The following is a 25,310-nucleotide window of genomic DNA, read 5'->3' on the forward strand; positions in this document are numbered from 1 at the left end:
AACTATTTCCCCTGCATCCACTCCCTTTCCTCCCAGAGGTAAGCTTTTTTTTTACTGAAGACCTGAGTGCATGTTCTTATACTTTTGACTGTGTTGTGTATTTGTCTCAAAAAGTCTGTCATGGGTATATAAAAAGTGTCATATGGTATATATCATTTCACCTCCTTTATAGCAGTTAAAATGAACTAGATAGATCTACATGTATCAGTATGAACAAATCACTTATCACCTTTTAATTATTTTAGTAATGATTTATTCCATATCTGCAACCCCCTCTAGATTGCAAACACCAGGAGCTGGATCATACTTGTCTCATTAACCACTGCATACATTAAGCACTCTGCAGTTTCTAGCACATAATAGGCAATAAATAAATAAACACTAGTTGAATGAAGAACTAATTCATGAATGAATAATGAACAAGATAATGCTAAGGTTTATATAAAATCTGACTCTCTGCCAAATTAAATTAGCTAAATATCTTGAATTAATTCTGTTACATGCTGTTTAAACAAAAACTAATAAATACTGAGGGATAACTGGTTCTTAATAGAAAGAAAGAAAAATAATTTTAAAGGTTATATGTATTAACTTATATAAAAGGATCTAATTTTGGACATTGGTGGGGGACCTACACATAGCAACAGAAAAGAAGAGGAGAAAACACACTCAAGAGGAAAACAAAATTCTTGGTATATAGAAGAGATGAAAAATTGTTTGGTAACTAAGTAAAACAGGGACTAACAATATTGAAGAGGAAACCTAGAGACCAGAAGAGTCTTAGCCACTTTCTTACAGTTATGTAAGTGGGAAAGCAACTTCAGAGAAAAAATGGACTACTTGACCACTTTTGTACCGTACTACATTATTATAAATGCAATTCTGGAAGAAAGGAGAACAGATGGAAAATGCGTACATTTACCGCTCACCACCAGAATACAGACATTGGGAAAGGCAGAAGTTATTTTTTAAATACACTTTAATAGCAGAATTGTTTCTTCATAGTCTAGTATACATGGCATATTTTTGTGATTTTTGCTTATATTTAACAGTCATTAAACTAAAAATCAAATGTATAGAAGGACAACTGTAACTGTCTCTAAATGAGGATAGAATATTTCATTATTTCATCTTTTCATCACTGAATCATTCTAGTTTTGTTGGTTTCCAAAAAAAAATTTACACTAAAAACAAGTGCAGGGGCTTCCCTAGTAGCACAGTGGTTAAGAATCCGCCTGCCAATGCAGGGGATACGGGTTCGATCCCTGGCCTGGGAAGATCCCACATGCTGCAGAGCAACTAAGCCCATGTGCCACAACTACTGAGCCTGCACTCTAGATCCCACAAGCCACAACTACTGAGCCCGCATGCCACAACTACTGAAGCTCACGTGCCTAGAGCCCATGCTCTGCAACAAGAGAAGTCACGACAATGAGAAGCCCGCACACCGCAAAGAGTAGCCCCTGCTTGCTGCAACTAGAGAGAGCCTGTGTGGAGCAACAAAGACCCAAGACAGCCAAAAATAAAAACAAATAAATTAATTAATTTTTAAAAAAGTGCAGATGTGAATAAAGATATTCATTTTTGGATAATAAAGTTCCAGATCATAGAACTTTTATACGTAAATAGGATTAATGAAAACCCCTAACTTTGAGTTCTGTGAAAAGTAAGGATTTATAAACGTTTTAATAAATTGAGTTTAGCTAATAGACATTTAGAGGAGACAAACAAAAGGACTGAAAAATGCATCTTCTGAATCTGGAAGCGGGGGGAACTCTACCAAACTCATTTTACAAGGTCACCATCACCCTGATACCAAAACCGGACAGATATCACAATAAAAGACAATTACATGTCAATATTCCTGATGAACATAGATGCAAAAATCCTCAACAAAATATTAGCAAAGCAAATTCAGCAATTCATTAAAAGGATCATACAGCATGATCAAGTAGGATTTATTGCAGGGATGCAAGGATGGTTCAACATCCACAAATCAGTAAATGTGTTCCACCAAATTAACAAAATAAAGGATAAAAATCATTATGATCATCTCAATAGATGCAGAAAAAGCATTTGACAAAATTCAACAACTATTTAGGATAAAAACTCTCAACAAAGTGGGCATAGAGGGAATGTAACTCAACATAATAAAGGCCATATATGACAAGTCCACAGCTAACACCACACTCAACAGTGAAAAGCTGAAAGCTTTTCTTCTAAGATCAGGAACAAAATAAGGATGCCCACTCACCATTTTTATTCAACATAGTATTGGAAGTCCTAGATAAAAAGCAATCAAGACAAGAAAAAGAAATAAAAGAAATCCAAATTGGAAAGGAAAAAGTCAAACTGTCACTATTTGCAGATGACGTGATATTATATATAGAAATTTAAAGGCTCCATCAAAAAACTGTTAGAATAACCGAATTCGGTGAAGTTGTAAGATACAAAATCAATACACAATAAGTCTGTTGCATTTCTATACACTAATAACAAACTATCAAAAAAGAGAAATTAAGAAAACAATCTCATTTGCAATTGCATCAAAAAGAATAAAACACCTAGGAATAACTTTAACCAAGTAGGTGAAAGACCTGTATTGAAAACTACAAGGCATTAATGAAAGGAACTGAAGACAACACAAATAAACAAAAAAATATTCTGTGTTCATGAACTGGAATACTGTTAAAATGTCCATACTGCCCAAATTAATATACAGATTCAATGCAATCCCTATAAAAATTACAATGGTATTTTTCACAGAAATAGAAAATAAATCTAAAATTTGTACAGAACCACAAAAGACCCCAAATAACCACAGCAATCTTAAGAAAAACAACGCTGGAGGCATCACACTCCCTGATGTCAAATCATATTACAAAGCTACAATAATTAAAACAGATGGTATTGGTATAAAAACAGATACAGAGACCAATGGACCAGAATAGAACCCAGATATAAACCCAAACATATATGGTCAATTAATTTACAACAAAGGAACCAAATATATACAATGGAGAAAGGACAGCCTCTTCAATAAACAGTGTTGGGGAAACTGAACAGGCACATGCAAAAGAATGACACTGGACCACTATCATACACTATACAGAAAAATTAACTAAAAATGGATTAAAAAACTTGAACCTAAGACCTAAAATTGTAAAACTCCTAGAAAAAACATAAGCAGTAAGCTCCCTGACACAGGTCTTGTGATGATGTTTTTGAATCTGACACCAAAAACAAAAATAAACAAGCAGGACTATATCAAACTAAAAAGTTTCTACACAGCAACGGAAACCATCAACAAAATGAAAAGGCAACCTACTTAATATGAGAAAATATTTGCAAATCATATGTCTGATAAGGGGCTAATATCCAAAATATGTAAAGAATTCATACAACTCAGCAACACAATAAATAGTCCAATTAAAGAATGAGATATAAACAAACATTTTTCCAAAGACATTCAGACGGCCAACAGGTACATAAAAATATGCTCTACATCATTGGGGAAATGTAAATCAAAACCACAGTGAAATATCACACCTGTTAGAATGGTTATTATCAAAAAGACTAGAAACAACAGGTGTTGGCGAGGATGCAGAGAAAAGGAAACCCTTGTACACCGTTGGTGGGAATGTAAATTGGTGCAGCACTATGGAAAACAGTATGGAGGTTACTCAAAAAATTAAAAACAGAACTACCATATGATCCGGCAATTCCATTTCTAGGCATTTACTGAAGAAAATGAAAACACTAACTTGAAAAGATATATGCACCCCCATTTTCACTGCAGCATTATTTGTAATAGTCAACATACAGAAACAAAGTGCCCATGAATGGATGAGTGGATAAAAAGTTGTGAGACACACAGGAATATTACTGAGCCATAAAAAAGAACGAAATCTTGCCATTTAAGACAACATGGATAGACTTCAAGGGCATTGTACCACATGAAGTAAGGCACACAGAGAAAGACAAATACTATATGATCTCTCTCATATTTGGAATCTAAAAACAAAAAATCAAGCTCATAGATACAGAGGACAGATTGGTGGCTGTAAGAGGTAGGAGTGGAGGGTGGGGAAAATGGGTGAAGAGCCACCAAACCGACTTCTAGAGCATTGAAGAGCCTACTCAGAATTAGGTAGAAACTTTGCAAATGGGCCATTATCACCAGTATCAGTTCTTAAAGAAGTTCTTTATTGTTTCCTATACTTAAAAAAATTTGTAATTTTAACATTCCAAAAAGATAAACACTATTCTGTCAGGTGGTCCAGGTGGCCATTAACTCCAAGAATCCAGCTAAAGAAGGCTTTTTCTTGGTTCCACAATTAACTATGTAATGATACAGACTGAAGTACCTAAGTTAGCCTTTTTTGGGGGTGCCTGCTTAACAAAGTTTGAGATTTCAAAATTATTAAGATAGAACAGTGACATAAGTTCATTTTTTGTAGATATAACACTATTTGAAATTATCTTATGTAGTTACTTATCTAGGCTGTTATTTCCTGTATTGACTCCTGGTATTTATGGTCTATGAGATCATGTCTCATGTGATCTTGCCCAGAACATAGAGTAGTTCCTGTCTTGTAGGAGGTGCTCCAAATTGCTGCATAAAGGTAAATGAACAAATGAATAAACTTTTGCACCTATTCTGCACGTTATTTGTAAAACACTTTTTAACTTCTCTAGTAGTACTGCCTTCCTCCGTTTTCCTTGCATCTCTACAAAGAAAGTTGTCTATGGCAAAATAAATTACAACACGGTCACTGGATTTGGCCCCAAGTCCTATAAAACCTGTTTGTTTTTGTGCATTTGGTCCAGCAGCGAGCAAATACTTAATGAAGAAAGCTAATTGTAGTTTTCTAATCAGGAGGGTGGCACATTATTACTTCATAGTCTGAACCAGTCCTTTCTCTTTTCTCCTTTCTGCTGAAGATTTACAGTCAACATGCAGTTGGTTTTAAAGTGAGCTTAAAAAGAAAAAAGTTTGGGCTTCCCTGGTGGCGCAGTGGTTGAGAGTCCGCCTGCCAATGCAGGGGCCATGGGTTCGTGCCCCGGTCCAGGAAGATCCCACATGCTGCGGAGCGGCTGTGCCCGTGGGCCATGGCCGCTGAGCCTGCTGCTCCGCAACGGGAGAGGCCACAACAGTGAGAGACCCGCGTACCACAAACAAACAAAAACAAAAAACAAAAAAAAATGCATGTGTTCATAGACTCTTAGGCTTATATTCAGTCATCTATTTGGTAGGAGTGGGTGAACAGATAATTGTACTTTAAATAAATGTCAGGATTTGAATGGTGATTTTTTTTTTTTTTTTTGGTACGCGGGCCGCTCACTGTTGTGGCCTCCCGTTGCGGAGCAGAGGCTCTGGACGCGCAGGCTCAGCGGCCATGGCACACGGGCCCAGCCGCTCTGCGGCATGTGTGGGATCTTCCCTGACCGGGGCACGAACCCGTGTCCCCTGCATCAGCAGGCGGACTCTCAACCACTGCGCCACCAGGGAAGCCCTGGAGGGTGAACTTTATTAACTTACCAAATTGGAAATATTTCTTTGAAATTTTAAGAATTATAGTGAAAAATCAGTGGTAGATTCACTGTACAAAATTTCCTTTATCAATATTAGACTTGAGCCTTAAAACTTTATGTCAAACTCACTTGGCATTATGTACATCTACAGACAAGTCAGTGTCTATTGTTACTTACTGAAGAAAAGCTGACAGTGACATAAAAATGTTGGCTATTATTTTTTCTCTTGGTACATATTTAAAGACTTTTTGGTTACCACCCTTCATTTTATCCCTTCAACCTTCCAGGGATTGCTTAGTTATCAAACACCTGGCTTTTTTTTTTTTCAAGCTTTATATTCTAAAGTTTTCTAGATAAGAAATGAAAAAAAGTAACTCACTGATTTACCGTATTGAGTTGGCACAGGGTAACAAATTTGTGCCAATATAATACTAAAGAATGGCATATTTCTGAACCTCTCTAGCTGAGTGGAATTAAGTGAGCCAAACATACAATTGATGGAATTGAAATTTTATCTAGGAGTCCCAAGGATGTTTAGATGCCAGTGTTATTTAATATGCTTGCTGGTATATGGCACAGAAAACTCAGCCCCGTCAATCCTAGAGTTAGAGAATTGAGGCAGCCTCCCTGTTTCTACAGATTGTAACCATCACAGGGGGAGGAACCTTGCCTCTTAGAGCAGCATCTCCAACACATAACATACTGCCTGAACACTGTGTGTGTGCATGTGTGTGTGTGTGTGTGTGTAAATAGAAAAATAAAAAGAAAAGCAAAACAAAACTCAGAAATTCATGCCCACAGTGTATCACATCAGGCTACCCACTCAGATCCTATGCCCAAACGCCAGCACTCATTGATGCTATATAAGTCCAAAAAATACTAGGTAAACCAAAAGTTTCAATCTATTAAAAACTTCTGCAGAAGATCCCTAATTCTTAACTAACGCAAAATTCTAAACCTTGCAATGGCAATGAATAAGAACTTACACAAAGCAAAAACTGTAAAACACAATATGCAAACAGCAGCAGCTCTCTATCCAAAAGCCCCACATGTACAAGGTAAATGTACTAACATGCCAGTAAGTAGATCATTACATGACAAAGCCCAACATATAAGGGATACCAAATAAACAACAGTGATGGTTCTGTGGCAGACATATATGGTGGATGTAAAATAAAATTGCACAACAGAGACAAAATAAAAATTAAAGCTTCTCCAGTTTTTATTACTTGGCTAAAAACACAGCAATTCGTTTTTTCTCCTTTGTTTCTCCTTTAGGTGAAAAAGAAAAAATGTCATACAATGACTGTTGTAACAGCATATTTTAGTTGAAACACTTCACAAACAGGTAATAGAAAGTTAAGCTCTACTTCCCTCCTCCCGAAAACCATTCTCTAAAGTTTCTCTTTTGGGTAAAAAGAGGAAATATTAAGGCAGAAATATTTTATTGGTATGATTAAAGAGGGTTAATAGTATTAGTCACCACAAAAATTTTAACAAAATCACTTGTCCTGCAACTTCAAAGGATGTCAAAATGAAGTTCCATTTTGCAGAAAATGTAGCATTTATTCATTTCAATTCAAAGTAGAAACAATATTATTTAGTTCATTTCTTTAAGTTATAAAACTTGTGCATAGGCCTGGACCCACAGATGCATGTATTCAAAGTTGATTGTAAAACAAATTACCAACAATAAGCTATATCATATTGAAAAAAAGTTTACACTTTAACACTTATGGATTAAAAAAAATATTTTAAATAAAAGTAGTGGCAAATGTCAACAACATTAAAAGATTTGGAAATGAACGTATCAGCAATGTGAAGATTTGAAAATGAAAAGCCATTTTATGAGTAACTTTGATATAATTTTTAAAGTTACCTCATTTTCAGCCAAAAGTTAATTACGATAGGAAAGGGTGAAAAAGAGAATACTCAAGATTAACAGATTTTGAGTTTTTCAATTAGGATCTTTAATTTTGAGGCACTATGAGAAAGAACAAAAAACAGACCTTGGATTGAGTTCAATAAATAATTTATATCACATCATTTAATCTCTTTTAAATGGAAACAACACTTAAGTTTTATGTTATCCCCTCAAAGGACGAATTGTAATGATCCTTAGCGATGTTTCGTGAAAGGCATACACAAAATAATGAAAACTATTAATTCTGAGCTAAGGAAAAGTTTAACAAGAGGCTGAAGATCATCATTTTAATTTGGATCTTACAATGAAATGGTCCAAACATGAATAGTTATATTTGCATAACTGATGCTAATATTTCAGCATCATTCTAATTTTAATAGATATAAGGTGAAAGCAAGCAGAGCTTATTTGAACAAGAGCCAGTCACTTAAAAGTTCAGGTTCTCACCTATACAAACTTGTGGGGAGAAAAGCTTCCTAGGCAAGTTTAAATTCTGAGAAGAAACTGGTACTTTTTTTAAAGAGTAATAATATTTAAGTTTTAACATTTAAGTCAACTAAGTCTTTTAAAAATTAATGCATTTCAAGAACAGCAATATACATTTACTTCATGAATAAAAAATAAAAATCCCAGAATTATGAAAAAGGTGGATGCTAAGGACAAGACACACAACAGAGTAATAGACAAATACAGAGCCTTATTCTGAAGCCACTCAAAGATCCAAACATCTAAAATAAAAACAATGTGCTGGGAAAAAAAGACAACCTAAAAAGAAAAAAAAATATTTTTTTTTTCGAGAAAACATTTGTTTAGAACTCCAATAATCTTTTGGTTACTTAAAATCTTTTTACTTATATATTTAGCCTAATCCCAAAGGAATTTAATTTAAAAAGCCAGTGGTGCAACATTCATTTTTAGAGTCACATTTCTGCTACTCTTTACTTTCTTTCAAAGGTTCTGGGGTAATGTTTTTATTTTTAGAACTACTGTATAATTGTGACATTCACTTCTAACTTTACTAGTCTTTATAAACATGGCATATAACTATATACTAGAAAAATACAATTAAGTAGTTTTAATAAACAATGATGGGACAATCAGTTTGCCAAATAACTTACAATCATATTAACCAGTACTGCTAGTTATGCTTCTCAATAAAAATAAACAACCAACAAATAACTGTCCCAAAAAACATAAACCAACCCCATCAAAAAAGAGAAAATAAAAGTAAATACATTAATTGAGAAAGCAAGGTGCTACCTGGAAAAGAGGGCTGGGAGGAATGGGAGTTTGCACCAGATAACCTTTAAGATTACTTTCCAGCTCAACCATGTGATTCTAATAAATTACAAGATTACGGTAAATGAAAGAACATCAAATATCTAGAAAGCATAAACTATGTTTTAAAAATAAAAAAAAATTCTTCAACTGTTTACAGGATATGAATTAAAATTATAACTAAGGGTTCCAAGTGGAATTGCTAGGCCAAAGAGATTTTCATTATGTAAACAAAAATCACCAGAAATATAATATGAAACAGACATTTAAAACTGTCTCAGGTAAGAATTTGTCCTTTTAAAAGCTAAGCCCTCCAAATAGATAATTTTAATCATCTGATACATTAGGACTGAAAACATTTCAGCAAGGTAAATACTTGATAAAATAAAAATCATTATTTTTTATAATACTATATCCAGAAAAATCAGGTCCTCAGATATAAAATTTGGCCTAAAAGTAAGTATACCAAATTGTTCTCTACCACTGAGATTTTAACTAAAATATTTTCGAATTAGTAGATGAAATTTAGAGTTAGAAGTCTAATAATAATAACAACAGTGTTATGAGATCAACTGCCAGAATTTGTCATTTTATTACTCTTTTCTATGAGCCTCCATACTGGACTGCTTACAGAGTTCATCAAAGCACTTGGAATCAAGGATCATCACTTCTTTATTTAACCAAAACATAACAATTCCCAATAAGAAGTGTTTTGTAATTTATGCCAAAAATACCACGGACGCCACCAGAAAAGCAATGTGCTAAGTGCTAATTAGTAGCCTATTCATTTTAATTAAAGGTCAATGGATCAGGAAGCCATTATAAAAGTTTTGATCAGTGCTGGTTTTACACATCTTAAAAATCTCTATAGCTACAACTTATTAAAATTACTAACAGATCTACAATCTACAAAACAGGTAAGGTTAACTAAGTCAAACTTAAAATAAATTTCCTTCCTTTCGTATGCTCACAATATAAATTTAGAATGTTTTAAAACCGCAGTAATAAAATCAGTTCATTAAATAAAGATTTATCTATTTAACAATTTAAAAAAAAAGTACCTTTTCTATTACTATTTAAGTAGTTAAGGACTCTAAAAAGTCAAGTTTTGCCAGCTCTCTTTTATATTGGATAGATTTTTGCCCTAGATGACCTTATAGTAATTTTAAAAGCAAAAAGTCCAGACTAAGTGTAATTTCTAAATTTCTTCAATGTGCATTGTATGGTATTCACATTAATAAACTACTACTGGGTCAGAAAGAGGGAGAAGAGGAAAAAAAGAATCTCTCCTAGTCCAGTTAAATTCCTTCCACTTCTAAACAGTGTAGAAAACAAATGTTTTAACTGTGTTACAATCTGAAATAAATGTGGATGAATGATATACTTGAATGTATGTTCATGTATAATTTTGGCCTTGAATTTCATGACAGTGAATGGACTAAAGTAACCTGAATAAATGTGCGTAAAAATTTGAGGGATGAGCCATGATGAATCATAACAAGCCCCATCTCCAACATCTGGTTTTAATTAAATATTGTATTTAATATAAAATGGTAAAGAAGGAACTGAACAGAAAGCATGTTACTTAAAAAAAAAAAAATGCATTCTAGCATTTTCAAGACCATCATGGAGAAAAACAAATTTTTACAAATGAATAGCGGAGACTCTTAAAACTAAAAATTGTGCACAATTTTTAGAATAAAACTATTCCATAAAGTAAACTGTTCAAACTAAGAAGTACATTATTTTAAGTTGAATACAATCCTTCAATATAATAATTCTGGACACTAAAGTCAGCTTCCACATGAAATCTGATGTTCTTGCTTTCCCTTTTGTGGAGTTCTCCAATATCATTATTCTACTCTGACAGTGCTAGTAGTGAATGGGAGCAAAACAGAAACCACAAATCTTTAAAGGTAAACTGAACAAGTAAAATATGTTATATTTTATAAATTCCGGGGCAGCAAAAATGTTCGAAGTTCTCTTACGACAAAACCTGGAATAGATCGATGAACCATTTACACGTGACATACTATGTAAAAATAATTGCTGCTGATTTTTAGGCTATGGATAATGGACATAGATAAATATATAGATAGACATCTATTAGATATACACATAAACACATACATTGTATATAAATTATCAAGATACCGACTGACAATATCAGTGGTTCTTTCCACATACGTACATGCCTATGAAACTACACTGTCAGATCAAGCTCTGAGTTACCTCTCTGTTTCAAATGGATTAAAAACATCAACAACAAAAACAACGCCAAATGTATCTTTAATAGCAAGTGATCACAAACTTACATATTGAATATACCATGACAATGGAACTGCCTATTTACTAATCCCAAAAGAACTTTATGAAAAAAGCCCACAGATAAATACAAATTCCTGTAAACAACAGTATTTCCCCTTCAAAGAGTTTTTAAAACTTCTATATTTGGGATGTCTTCTCTGGATATGAATGGAAGATTTCATCAAACAAAAATTTAAAGTATTGTATTTGATCTACAATGCATGTAACCTCATTATAATTTGGATCATGCTGTGTAAATATACTAACTTCCTTCTGAAAGTTAAATTCCTTAAAAAGTAGTTAGGGTGAATTTTAATATTACAGTTATTCTACTCAATATACATTCTACTGAGACTGACAGTTCTATTCTAAAGCAATAATACTCTTCATTTGATTTTAGCAACATGTTATTCCTACTCTGGACAATAGGTAAAACAACAATTACATAGTGAATCATTGATATTCTTCCTCAGAAAGCAGAAAGAACCTGCAAATGGGGTAGTGGGTTTTTTTTTTTAAAGTTGTCAAATAGAAAAAAAAAAAAAAAAATTGGGAGAAAAGTCTTTATTCAAATACTTCTAGTACAACCAATAGAAAAACGTCCTCCCTGCAAAAAAAAGAACTCACCAACGCTATACTGCCTTAAAAAAAAAGAATCAAATGACGCCCTTGAGTATTTCTACACTTTCTCTTCACAGCAGCCTCAGAATTAGCTAAAAATATAAAGCATTTTAATATCTTCATAAAGGATGACTTTTTAAGTTAAAATTCCAACTACTGTACTTAAAATGAAGTTGCTTTCATAAAAAAAAACCATAAAATCAGCTTAAAATAAATTTATTGTACAATACAAAAAGTAGGTATACTGGAAAATAAAAGGTACATTAATATACAAAGCAAATAAAAGAAAGCTAAATAACACAAATGGTTTAATCCAAACACTAAGATAAAATGCACAACATTTATGCTAAAAATAAAGTATTTCAGAAAGGATATGCATTTCAAATGAAATGTTAATGATGAAAAAAAAGAAAAACAAATATGCTAACTTCAAAATGCTTGAATATCAAGAATCAGTAATGGCAAAAAACATTAAATCCAAAAATACTGGGTACTATACAAGAATTTTATTTGAAAAGGTATTTAAAATACTGAAAGAATCAAAATAATGTCTTTAAATCCGGCAAAGGTTTTCCTTTTTTTTTTTTTTTTAAATAAAGTTTGGGGGCCTATTCACAATATCTTCCCTCTTCTTCCATTTATACCTTCCTACAAAAATTTCTGGATGCTCATCCTTAACAAGATTCTATAAACAAAGTAGTGTAGGTAACCCTACTCCATTGGTAAGTGTATATTTAAGCCTTACAAACACAGTAAGTGGCACAAATTAACATAATTTTGAAATCTATACAAATATGGACACAATATGAAACATTAAGTTTCCATTTTATAAAGTAAAACCTACCTCCAAATGAAACAGTAAAATATAACAATTAGAGCACAGGGGGGAAAAAAATAAAGCCTGTTTTGCAAACTATAAATTTAGACATTCAGTTCCCCAAAGCACAATAGCTCTGTGAAACTAATTCGAATGACACTGTTCAAAGGTGTAGCAGAGGTAAGGCCTTCAGCCACACCATTCTCACATAAATGGCCAAACCAGAAGCAGCCAGTTAGGATATGCATCTGTACATCAGAGGAACACTGAATTAGCCATAAAATCCTTGGTAGTATCCTCTAAAACCTAACGTATAATTATTTAAATATATGTTTAATACTTCAGTTAGGCCAAAAGACTTTTGACCAAGTTTGGAAAGGAACTTCTTTTCCTAATATCATAGTTCCCAAACTCATATAATCAAGACTTTCTATATCTGTATTTGCACTAGCATCTAAATCGTCCAGGAAAAAACTTTTTGCTACACTACAATTACTTTTATAGACTTTACCCTACCACATGTATGCCATGATACTAAGAAACTATCAAGTTCTCCTTCTGACCTCACCCCTGCCCTCCAAAATCCTGAAGCTGCGGGAGAACTGTGGGGAGAACCAGAGAAGTATACAGAGGAAGGAAGAAGTGTGAATAGGTCCTACACAATTTTACAATCACTTTGCCAAGACTGACTTTAAACATTGTGAATTATTTGAAATCAGGTTGTGTAGAACCTATAGTCCTTTTCTTAAAAACAAGTTTTGATTCTCAATATTGCATTTATATAACCAAACAAAAGGATTCAGATCTAACAGGCATTTTAGTAGCATACTAACTACCTTCAGACTGAATTCATTTCCTAAATACTCTAAAAGAATTCAAATAAAACAAACTTTATGAGATGTTATTATAATTTATCATAGAAGATTCATTAGCATTTGTGAAATTATTAAAAGCTAAAAACCAAGATTCACTATTCATATTTAAATACAACATGGAAAAAGTTACGTGGATATTACGAAAATAAAATTGTCCAGGTAAACATTTCACTTGAAGACACTCCCTGTTGCTCCTTCTGAGTAACCATTATAGCTTTTTAACAATGAAACATGTCATATTACATCTGAAATTCTTTGGCTGGAATGCTTTAATAACATAAGACACTCCTGTACATGACAATTCTGACAGAACAAAGGAGTTGCAAAGTGAAAACACAAAGACATTTTAAAGTGTTTGATAAAATTTTAAATAAACTTTTAAAACTTTAAAGCCGAAAAAAAAAAGTTAAAGCCAATCTATTACTAAAAATAGCACAATATCTTAAGCTAATTTTATAATCTACTGCTATATTAAATAATTTGGAATTTATTATTAAGTCTTTTTATTTTTGTATTTAGCTCTATTGCTACTAGAGACATCATGTCAGTTTTAAAACTGGAAAAAACAAAATGGATGAAATTTGAGTTCAGTGTGTGGGTTTCAGAACCAAGAAATTACAAATTTGTTACTATGTTAAAATGGGATTATCTTACTACATATATAGTTAAAATTTTAATTACACCAAGAAAAATTTTTAAGAAATTTCTCCTTTCATTTTTTTAAAATAAAGCAAATTTGCTTTATTTACTTATAAATACTTTTAAAAAGACTGACAAATCCACTTTTTAATCTATTAACTTTACACAAAGATTAAAAGAAAAAAAAGCTTTATGGCTCCAGCACCCAAGGTTGAGAACACAAAAAATTCAAATAAATATAGTATGCCAGAAAACTAAAGATGTTTGAAAGGTTAAATGAAGAACATTCTGAAACTAGAACCCATTTCTTTAGCTTTTCTCTCCCAGACTTTCCATTCTATATACTACAGTTGTAGAGATGTCCTCATTTGACTCAGGTGACACTTTTTTCCATACTGTCTCTTTTAAAGCAAGTTCTTGTTGGAGACTTTCATAGTCCAATGGTCCAAAGGAATGCTAGTTGTTCAAGCAACATACATAATTTATTAGTGCACTTGAGTGAAGAAAGGTCCAAGCTATAAAACGGTATTTTTCAATGAATGTTATTAAAATCTGTTAACATTTTCACCCACCACCATCTGATGTTTTGCTCCATGTTACTCATGTTGATGCCCATGGAAGTTTCTATTCTGTCGGCTTTGCATAATTCTCATATATTATTAGAAGTTACTTTGATTGGAACTAACGATAGGAAAATTTACTTAGTAAGCGTTAAAATTTTTTTCTACTTATAAGTGCTTCATACATATTAGCTTCAAGTCTAGTTAGATAATTTTACTCTAAACATTTTCCATTTGGGATGCAAAGAAATTTAAATTCAAAACAAGTCCTTTAGTGCAGTGAACAACAACAAAGACAAAAAAAAATCTTGTTCCTGGAATGTGAGCTCTGACTCCTTTAAAAAGGAGTATATATGTGCAAAAATATGAAGCCAAACACACTGATAACAAATGTTACCTTCAACTAACAGTGTCAGGAATATTGCATTAAATATTGCATTTCTACAGCAAAATACTTCATCTATCGTGACCTATATAAAACTTACTATGAAGCTTTGTCAGGTCTCTCACTAATACTATAATCCTTTCCCATTTACATATCAATCCACATCAAAATAAACTTCAATTTAAGACTATAACTGACAAATATTAAGAGTAAAAACAGGCTTTCTCTTTATAGCATGTAGCACTTTCCAATTTGTCTTCTTTTAACAGAATCAATTTTTTAAAATATTGCTTAAAATAGCAGAAAAATGGGGGAAGGGAGAAACCCCTGCTCCTAGGCTAACCAGTTCCAATTTAAATAAAACAGTAATATTTAATATCTATGTACTATTGGTCCAGGATGATAATGTCAACAATTTTTTTACACTCATTTGTTACTAGTAAAGATATGAGGCCACTAACAAACTAAGTTTTACTTAAACTGGTGAACCTCATTTTCTCTCTCTTAAAAAAAATTACATAATAATCTAAATAAGAATTTTGCTTACCCTTTGATCACCACCTTCTCTTCGAGGATCAAGTTTTTTTGCAAAGTGTCTCAAATTATCATAGTTATGGAAATTACACAGAGAAACAAGATCCTATAATTAAACAAAACAGGTATAAGAAACTGGCTAGTCATTGGCTATTGTTTTTTCACATTTTAATAAATTACACTAATACTGTCCAACTTAACTACTATCTCATGGAAAGGACCACTGCGTGTTAATAAAGCAGCATGATGCGTCAAGAAGAGAACTGAAATTAGAATAAGAAGACGTGGGTTACAGATTTTGAAAACACTGCTTACTAGCCTGACCCTAGGGCTCCGCCACTCAAATTGTTTAACTGCCGTTTCCTGTAAAATGGGCATTATAATAATAGGCCACATGAAATAATTTTTCTATCAAATAACTATAAAGCTGCACAAAAATATAAAGAAATATTCTGGTTATAATCTATAAGGAATCCAACGTCATTCTCTAGTTTTTGTAAAATATGTAAAACTGAAAAATAAATTGGAATTTTAATTGAGAAAGTCTGCAGAAAAAATTATACTTAGTGCAGACTATAGGAAGTAGTAAATGTAAATAAAACCAGAAGATAAAATATTAGCAAGACTTGGGTAACAACAAAAAATACTGAACTAGGGGCTTCCTTGGTGGCGCAGTGGTTAAGAATCCGCCTGTCAATGCAGGAGACACGGGTTCAAGCCCTGGTCCCGGAAGATCCCACATGCCGCAGAACAACTAAGCCCGTGTGCCACAACTACTGAGCCTGCGCTCTAGGGCCCACGAGCCACAACTACTGAAGGCCGCGAGCTACAACTACTTAAGTCCATGTGCCTAGAGCCCATGCTCCACAATAAGAGAAGCCACCGCAATGAGACGCCTGCACACTACAACGAAGAGTAGCCCCTGCTCGTCGCCACCAGAGAAAAGCCCGCGTGCAGCAACAAAGACCCAAAAGCAGCCAAAAATAAAAAATGAATAAAAATAAAATTAAAAAAAAAAAACTGAACTGGTTAAGAGTAGTAATAATTTTAAATTGCAGTACTTATGTCCTCAAAAAAATAAAGACTTTTAAAGGTAGTTTATGGATAAAGATATTCAACCATGCCGATTAAAGATGACAGTGTAAACTATAATAATCTTTCATTTATGTTGGAATTTAAATGACTTCTCCAAGTTTAGCATCTTTTGCTGAGCTTTTGGAAACTGAAAACTAATTATAACCATGAAAATTAAAATATGAGCATCAAACAAATGTAATTTGTAATTACTGACGATGATTATATGGGAGCTGTGTGGTGGAGGCAATTTAAAGCTCCTTTATGAACATGTCCATGGCTACTGAGTAACTGACAGACTGGCAGTGAGAGTGCCAACAATCAATAAACTCTGGAAAAGAGTAAAAAAGTAGAATCATCAGATGGCTCAACTTATATGATCATTATTTTCATTAAGAAAATATGCTTACGTGACAGAAGTGAATTCCCTTAACACTGTTGCCCATCTTGTCCAGGGGAGGAGACCAGCACATCATGCCCATGACATTGGGGACAACTAAAAGAATGCCCCCAGCAACTCCAGATTTTGCAGGAAGACCAACCTGAAAATAATTTGAAAAAAATGGACATTCATGTTAACATTTTAAAATAAGAAAAGTTATGTCCAACAATAAGGGAACTGGTTAAAATATTATGGTATATATATCCATATAGAATTCCAACATTAAAAATGTAGATATGTATTTATCAACACGTTTATAATATAGTAAATGAAAAGAGTTATAAAACAGTTGGGATATATTTACATATAGGAAAATATGTGAAAGATATACTCTAAGGAATTAAAGTAGATTACATTTAAATTGTGGGGCTATGCACATTTTTATTTTATTCTTTTTGACTATATTTTCTTATTGTTTTATAATAAACATGTATTGCTTTTAAGTATGAAGTGATTTTCAAAAAATATTTTATGACTAAAACAATGAGAAATTATCTCTTCTTAGAAGATTATTGTATACTGGCAGAGAAATTCTAAAGAATAGAGATAAGATGGTACTAATTCAAATTAATCCTCTTCAAAACATTTAAGCTTACATATATAAAATTTGACAATTATGATAAAAGACAAAATTAATGTCATCAGGGAAGTGTTCATTAATGGCTAACTAACCATTCAGACCTTTTACTAGAAGTAATCTTGCACAAAAGTAACAAAACAAAATAATCACCTGAATGGGACCTACCAATTTACAGGGAATACCATGGACAAAGGAAGGGACATAATAAGCAAACCAAACTCTAAGAAACTTTACAGGAAAAAATGACCTAGTTTTTTCAACCAAAATAACAAGAAAAAAGAGGTTAAGGGGGAGACTAAAGATTTAAAAAATAATAATAGAGACACAACCAATCACAATGTATGACCCTTATTTGTAATCCAAGTGAAACAAATTGCAAAATAATAATTAAGATAATCCAGATAATCTGAATATTGACTAAATATTTTTTTAAATGTATTTTATTGAAGTACAGTTGATTTACAACGTTATTTTCTGCTGTACAGCAAAGTGATTCAATTATACATATATTCTTTTTCATATTCTTTTCCATTATTGACTAAATATTTTGATGATATTAAAGATTAAAATTCTTTTCAGATTTTATACATAACAATGGTGCTGTGTATTTTTTAGAGTCCTTATCATTTAGGACTATCATTTAGGACATATTGAACTATGAAAAGGGTGGGGGAATTAGGTGTAATATAGATGAAACAAGATTGGTCATGAATTGATAATTACTGAAGTTGAGCAACAGGTAACTATTTATTTACTTTTATTGAAGTATAGTTAATTTACAATGTTGTGTTAATTTCAGGTATACAGCAAAGTAATTCAGTTATACATACATATATATATATATATATATTTTTTTTTTAGATTCTTTTCCCTTATATGTTATTACAAAATATTGAGCAGAGTTCCCTGTGGTATACAGTAGGTCCTGCTGGCTTTCTCTTTTATATATAGTAGTGTGTATATGTTAATCCCAAACTCTTAATTTATGCCTCACCCTCTTCCCCTTTGGTAACCATAAGTTTGTTTTCTATGTCTGTGGATCTATTTCTGTCCTGTATATAATTTCATTTGTATCATTTTTCTTTTAGATTCCACACATAAGTGATATCATATGATACTGGTCTTTCTCTAACTTTAAATGCATCTATTTTTCTATTTTTAAAATTTTCAAAATAAATTTTTAGGGCATTATGACTAGACTAGACATAGAACGAAACAAGAAAAGTCTATAACATTTCACAACAGAGCTTAAAGGAGTATATTTTTGTTAAGTTTTAACTTTAATATACTTTAAGTCCTTTAAAACACCTATGGCTGTAACCAAAGATGTTAAACATCACAGTTATGCACTCCTTCTGAACTTAAAGAATTCCTGAGGTATGTAATCACCATAATACTAAACATTAGCAACTAAAAGTAAAGTCTGTACTAAGCCTGTACAGTGAAATGCCTTAAAAATAAAAGTGATAAGGTTCTATAAATTAAACTTCAAGTTCTTAAGAACATGTCGTACACTGCTTAACTCTATTTCTTACCAATTCTGTAACAAATTAACCTTGAAAACAAGCCTCTCTAAAATTAATGTACAGCTCTAGAAGCAAAGTTCAAACTGTATTTTTAAAGGAACTAGTCCAGACTAGTTTCCTGCCAGAGAAATTAAGATTAAACAATTACTTACATGGAAAGCAAACTGCCCCGAGAAATCATACATGCCACAGGAATGCATCAAACTGAGTGTATTTCGAACTGCTTCAGGACTCAGTACTCTTTCCCCAGTAATTGGGCAGAAGCCACCATTAGCCAGTGTTGCCGCCATCACACTAGCTGATTCACATGTTACTTCGATGGAGCATAGCTAAAAGGAAGGAAAAACTAAATTCTGAAAATTTAGGCTCACATTATTTTTAGTAGTACAGTTGACCTCTAAGATAATCTGTGTCATCTGGTATTTCATACAGATCTGAAATATTTCTTCCAAAGGGATAACCTGATGACACAGAAAGATTTAAATGTGAACAATGTTCTAGCCCCTTTAAGGTTTATCCTAATTTGCCCAGTTATTCAGTCTTTTAATGGCAGACCTAAGATAGGAAGAGCCAGCTCCTAAGCACTAAGATTTGTAATTGCCTCATGTGATATTCATATTTGCTTAAATAGTAATGCTTTCTGTAGGATATACAAACATAATTATTTTTAACTCAACAGGGAAAAAAGAGCCGAGATTTTTAAAATAAAGCAACATTCATCAGTATTATGATAGCTAGCATCTACATGAGAAACTGCTACTTTAAGAAAAAATTTACTGACATCTTGCCTGTACCAAAACTCAGCATCCCCATACGGCAACATGCAAAGGACTAAAGGAAAAAATCTAAGACAGTTCTAGCCTACATGCTCTGTGTGCCTAAAACCAAAATGTTACATTTTAAACCATTTATTAACATTCAAATAGTTATTTGATACTGACTATGGGTGCTAGATATACTATAATGAATGAAAAAAGCGAAGTCCAGGTACACTGTAGGGTGAAATTTTTGCATTTCAATATAATCAAAATAATGGAAATAGTTTACCAAACCAAACCCAAATTTACCCATAATACTAAAACAATAAGTAAATGCTATATTTTACTTTTCACTAACAGTAACCAAAACTGAGAGGAAAGTAGAAGAGAAGGAGAAGGTAGGAAGTAGGAAGAAAAAGATATGACAGTTCTCAACTTATAATTTTCCTTTCTCATACCAAGATCTTTAAGAGGCACAAAGGGGTTTGGAAATAGCAGTAAGGAAACTAACTAACCTCAGTGAATTTGAAAACTGATTAGAAGCCACTTTTTGACTGACTTCCACTTTTGCCTATTTATGTTAAAACCCCTTCCCTATTTCTTCAAAAATACAGAATCTACTTATTATACGGACCCACATAGCAAAGACATAGTACAGGTGATTTAATTATGAAAGGCTTCCTAAAAGAAGACTTAAACTCCAATGACCAATTCCTACTTTATAATTAGTATTAATGGAAATTTTGTTTGTCATAAGGTGATACACTTTCAATTTGACAAATCGCAATTTAAGAGTACTCTCCTGGTAGCCTGACAGATGTTCAGTTAGATGCAGCCTTTCTCCAAAAGAGCAAGTAAGTTTTCTATGGCTGTCTCTTGATTTTTGCCCTGAAGTATAGAAATTTCACAGTAGATTAGTAGCACCTAAGCTATGACAGCCAAAGTTAAATACATGTACCAAAGGAAAAGAAACATTAACATATGGAAGAAATCCATATAGGCTAGGGAAAAAATAAGGGACACTGGATAAAAAGTAAATATGACACTGTATTTCATATAACATTTTATAGTTTCAAAGGAATTTCACATACATCTCATGTACTTGTCCAATGTAATGCAGGAAGTTAGGTCAAGCATATGCTACAGATAATGAAACCAGGGTTCAGTAATTGAAACTAAGTCACATGGCTAAAACTAGCCAGGTTAGACTGATTTTCTATTGATAGTCTGGATTCCCAATTCATAGTTCTTCACAATGGGCAAGTGACAAACTGTGACCTGGACTTCCATCAAAATCTACTTGTTACCAGCTTTCCTTATATATTCTTTACGATTACTAAAAGGTTACCTTAAAAAGTAAAGGCAGGCAATGTAAAGTAAAACAGAAATTAACAGTAATTAATGTTACTACATAGCTTCACATTACAAACTCATCAGAAGCACCAATGGCATTAAATCTGTAAGAATGAATTGAATTGAAAATATGGGGGGAAGAGAGGGATGTCCAGGAAGGCTATCTTGAGTTCTATACCACAGAAGATTATGTAAATGGACACCTCCCCCATGAATATGGAAGGCTACTCTAACTTACTGGAAAATCCATTATGTGACATTGTAGAAATGAACTAAACAAACTGAGAAAATGCCACTTTAGAATGCTGAATATGAACCTTCTGATAAAGAAACAAGTAACTCCTTCAAACAAAATTTTAAAACTAAGAAAACAGAGCTCGGTTTATAATAAAGAGAAGCCAATTGCTGGAGCTGTACATTATTTTTCATGCTTCTTAAATATAATATTTTTATAGAAAAAAACATTTCCCTGTTACATTCTGAGACATCACTTTTTAGGAGATACAGACACGAGACTGCCTTTAACAAGGACATTTTTTCAAAAGTCAATGGGAAATGTTATTTTCTCTCTGACTAAAGCCAAGATTTCAGAGACATCTATATTCTGCAAAATGTGACACACCCATTTATGTACATAATTCATACAGTTAAAATAAATTACCTGGAAATAGAAGTCTAATATACCAACCATGTCTGTACCTTCTGGAAAACACTGAAAAAATAGAAAGGCAATTAAAAATATAGGCACACGGGAAAAAAAAATGCACACAAGTAAAAGATACATGGAGATTAAATTTAAAATATACACACGTTTCATTCTAATTGAGAACAAAATAGCACACAACCTATAAAAGGGTGCAAACATGAAATAATGAGGAACAATAAATCAAAATTACATGATGTAATTATCTAGATTTCTAGATACCAGTTTAACTGGGCTGGCAATGATAAACTGATTCATAATTCATGAACCAAGTTACTAGACCAGCCACTTAAAATTTAAGCCCACGTGCCTTAAATTTAAAAATCAAGTGTAACCAGCAATAGTCAAGCGTTATGCTTTTGAAAAATGGGCCAATCCTTACACAAAATTTGCATTACTATAACTAGTCAAATATTTGAATATTACCAAATACAAATTGCTTGAATATTAACACTTTGATAGTATTAACTCAAGAGTGTTTTGCAAAAACCTCTGCACCATAGTCATAGATAGCTGCTTAAAAGCTATTGTTGAGTTTTATTATACTTCATGTATTTTAATAAAATTGTTTATTTAATAAATAAAATAATAATTTGAAATAGAAACAGAATTTAAAAACCTTTTTTTCTTTTAAGTAATATCCTATTGCAAAATTTCGATCTCCACTTTCTCTTTCAGACTGAAACCTAAAAGAAAAAAAACATTTGCTCCATTTATTTACTTTCTGTAAAAGCATGATTGTTCTGTAGGTTAATTTGTATAGCAAAGTGCAGTATAAAGAACACTGACCTAAGAGTCAAGGCTGCTGGGTTCCAGTCCCAGTTCTGTCAACAGGTTAGCTATGTGGCCTTGGGCAAGTCATTTAAGTAACAATTCTTTCTGCCTTAATTTTCTCAGCTGTAAAAGGACTGAAATGAACTAGGTCCTTTCTAGTCTTCATATTTTGTGAATAAAGAAGCTAATTTTTAAATTATCAAATATTCAACTGTTAAAATTTACTATTAATTACAGACTCTTCTGACTCCCCACCAAAGTACACTAAATAGTCAATTCCAACTGAGAGAATCTATGGAAATTTCACTGAGAGAGAGAGACATGAAATGGACCTTACAGCATTTGCTGGATTAATAAATTTCTGGGGGAAGCCGAGGAAGTGGCAAATATTATACAGCATGAACAAAGTTATAAAAGACAGGACTTCATTAAAGCATGGCAAATATTCTGATGAAAAAAAAAAAAATATTCTGATGTATCTCGGAAAACAGTTTCATGGAGAAGAGTGGAGAAATACCAAACCAACAAAGGAGACTAGGACCAAATTATCAAGACTGATAAATGCTAAAAAATGTAATGGCTACTGATTACCTTCAAAATGAAAGCTTGAAGGCTTTCAAACAAGTTACCTTATCAGATCTACATTTTAGAAGGATAACTCTAACATCAGTTTGGGAAAAGGGAAAAAGAAAGGATGAATGATATTAGAAGACTACTGTAATGAGAGCTATAGGAAGCCTTAACTTAGGTAGTGATGATAGGAATGTAAGGAGAGGTATGATCAAACATGAGATCAGTGGACAAGTCTTCCAACCTAATAGGAAAGAGGAGAAACAGGGTAAAGTTTGGTACAAAGTCTAGATTTCTAACGTAGTCTACAGAAAGGATGGCAATATCAACTGACATTGGGATCCTTAGGGCAACAAGCAGTTTAGTAAGGAAGAGAATGAGTTTTGATTTAGACAGATTTTATCTGTGGTACATTTGAGAGCTCAACCTGTAAGAGTTCAGAAGGGGGACTTCCCTGGTGGCACAGTGGTTAAGAATCCACCTACCAATGCAGGGGACATGGGTTTGAGCCCTGGTCCAGGAAGATCCCACATGCCGCAGAGCAACTAAGCCCATACGCCACAATTACTGAGGCTGTGCTCTAGGGCCCGTGAGCCACAACTACTGAAGCCCACGTGCCTAGAGCCCGTGCTCCACAACAAGAGAAGCCACCACAGTGAGAAGCCTACGCACTGGAACAAAGAGTAGCCCCTGCTCACCGCAACTAGAGAAAGCCTGCGCGCAGCAACAAAGACCCAACACAGCCAAAAATAAATAAAATTTAAAAAAAGAGTTCAGAAGGCTGCTGCTGAAAGAGGAACTGTGCGTGACACTCTTCTTATTACTGATCAGGGGTGGACAGCTCCTTCTAACTGCACATTTTCGTATTTCTATGGTCGGGAAAAAAATGTTGGATATGGAAAAGTTCTTGGAAATGAACTTGTCAACTTGTCATACTTAAAAAAAAATCAATATAGTATAGATAAAGTACTAACAATTCAGCAATGATCACAGTGCCTACCACATAGTTCTGTTCATCAAACATTGTGTTCAGTACTTACTATCCAATAGATAACAGGAATACAGAAATGAATTCGAAGATACTCTATCCAGGTCTTAAGGAAGTCAGAGTCTAATGGTGATGATGAGGCAAAAAGAGACATAGAATCACAGAATAAGTTCAATAAAATATGGTAATAGAGCACAGAAGGAAGGTGAGATGAGATTCATAAAAAACTTCCTGGAAAAGATCCTTAAGCTGATGAATAAAAGCTGGTAAGGCAGACGAAATACAAAGCATCACCTAGTTTAGGAATGGAAGGAGAGGTATGATCATGCCTCATCACGTTTCCTTGTGATTAGATAAAGCTTAAGCATCCCAAAACTGCTTAAGCTTTATCTAATCACAAGGAAACAATCAGACCTATTCAAAATAAGGAATGTCTACTACAGCCCATGGGCCTAATGTGGCCCATGCTTTTATAAATAAAGTTTTCTGGAACACAGCCTCATAGTGTTTATTGCTTGCTTTCCTACTGCAACAGTGGAATTGAATAGTTGCAACAGAGACCATATGGCCCCCAAGTACAAAATATTTACTATCTGGTCCTTCACAGAAAAAGTTAATTCCTGTTCTATAAGACAAATGGTTGGTACTCTTCGAAAAAAGCCAGTTAGTAAAATTTTAAAAAGGGTCTAGGGTAGGGGGACTGTTCTATTTTAAAAAGACATAACAAAAGTTATGCATGACACTGATTTGTTCCTGAAAAAAATAAAAGCCATAAAAGGCATTTACAGGACAGTTGAGGACATTTATATATTGATTAATATCGTATTTTAAAATTAATGTTAATGTTCTTAATAAATGTGTTGCTGGCATTGTGATTATAAAGGAAAATGTGCTTATTCTTAGCACACACATGCTGAGTAATTTAAGCGTGAAGTAGCATGAGGTCTACAACTTAATTTCAAACAGTTCTGGAAAAAAAAACCCCACATACATTTATATTTACACATACGTACATGTATATGTATGTAGAGATAACACACTTATTTTAAACTGTCCATCTAAAGAGA

The 25,310-nt window shown here is 33.1% G+C and overlaps 1 protein-coding gene across 7 annotated transcripts in view; it reads right to left on the reverse strand.

Moving 5' to 3' along the window:
• Window positions 1-25,310, reverse strand: part of GLS (glutaminase) — an 85,730-nt gene that overhangs the window by 22,757 nt on the left and 37,663 nt on the right. For 5 of the 7 annotated variants that reach the window (XM_032638666.1, XM_032638669.1, XM_032638672.1 and 2 more), the window contains 5 exons: window positions 22,531-22,597; window positions 21,870-21,920; window positions 19,250-19,426; window positions 16,960-17,091; window positions 15,489-15,581 (listed from right to left, as the gene is read on the reverse strand). In XM_032638666.1, coding sequence (XP_032494557.1) covers window positions 15,489-15,581; window positions 16,960-17,091; window positions 19,250-19,426; window positions 21,870-21,920; window positions 22,531-22,597 — 520 coding nt within the window. Of the gene's footprint in view, window positions 1-11,865; window positions 14,512-15,488; window positions 15,582-16,959; window positions 17,092-19,249; window positions 19,427-21,869; window positions 21,921-22,530; window positions 22,598-25,310 lie in introns of those variants that run through there. The other 2 variants (XM_032638667.1, XM_032638668.1) reach the window with 2 other exon arrangements.

The sequence above is a fragment of the Phocoena sinus genome, chromosome 7 (genome assembly GCF_008692025.1).
Source record: "Phocoena sinus isolate mPhoSin1 chromosome 7, mPhoSin1.pri, whole genome shotgun sequence".
NCBI classification, from domain to species: domain Eukaryota; kingdom Metazoa; phylum Chordata; class Mammalia; order Artiodactyla; family Phocoenidae; genus Phocoena; species Phocoena sinus.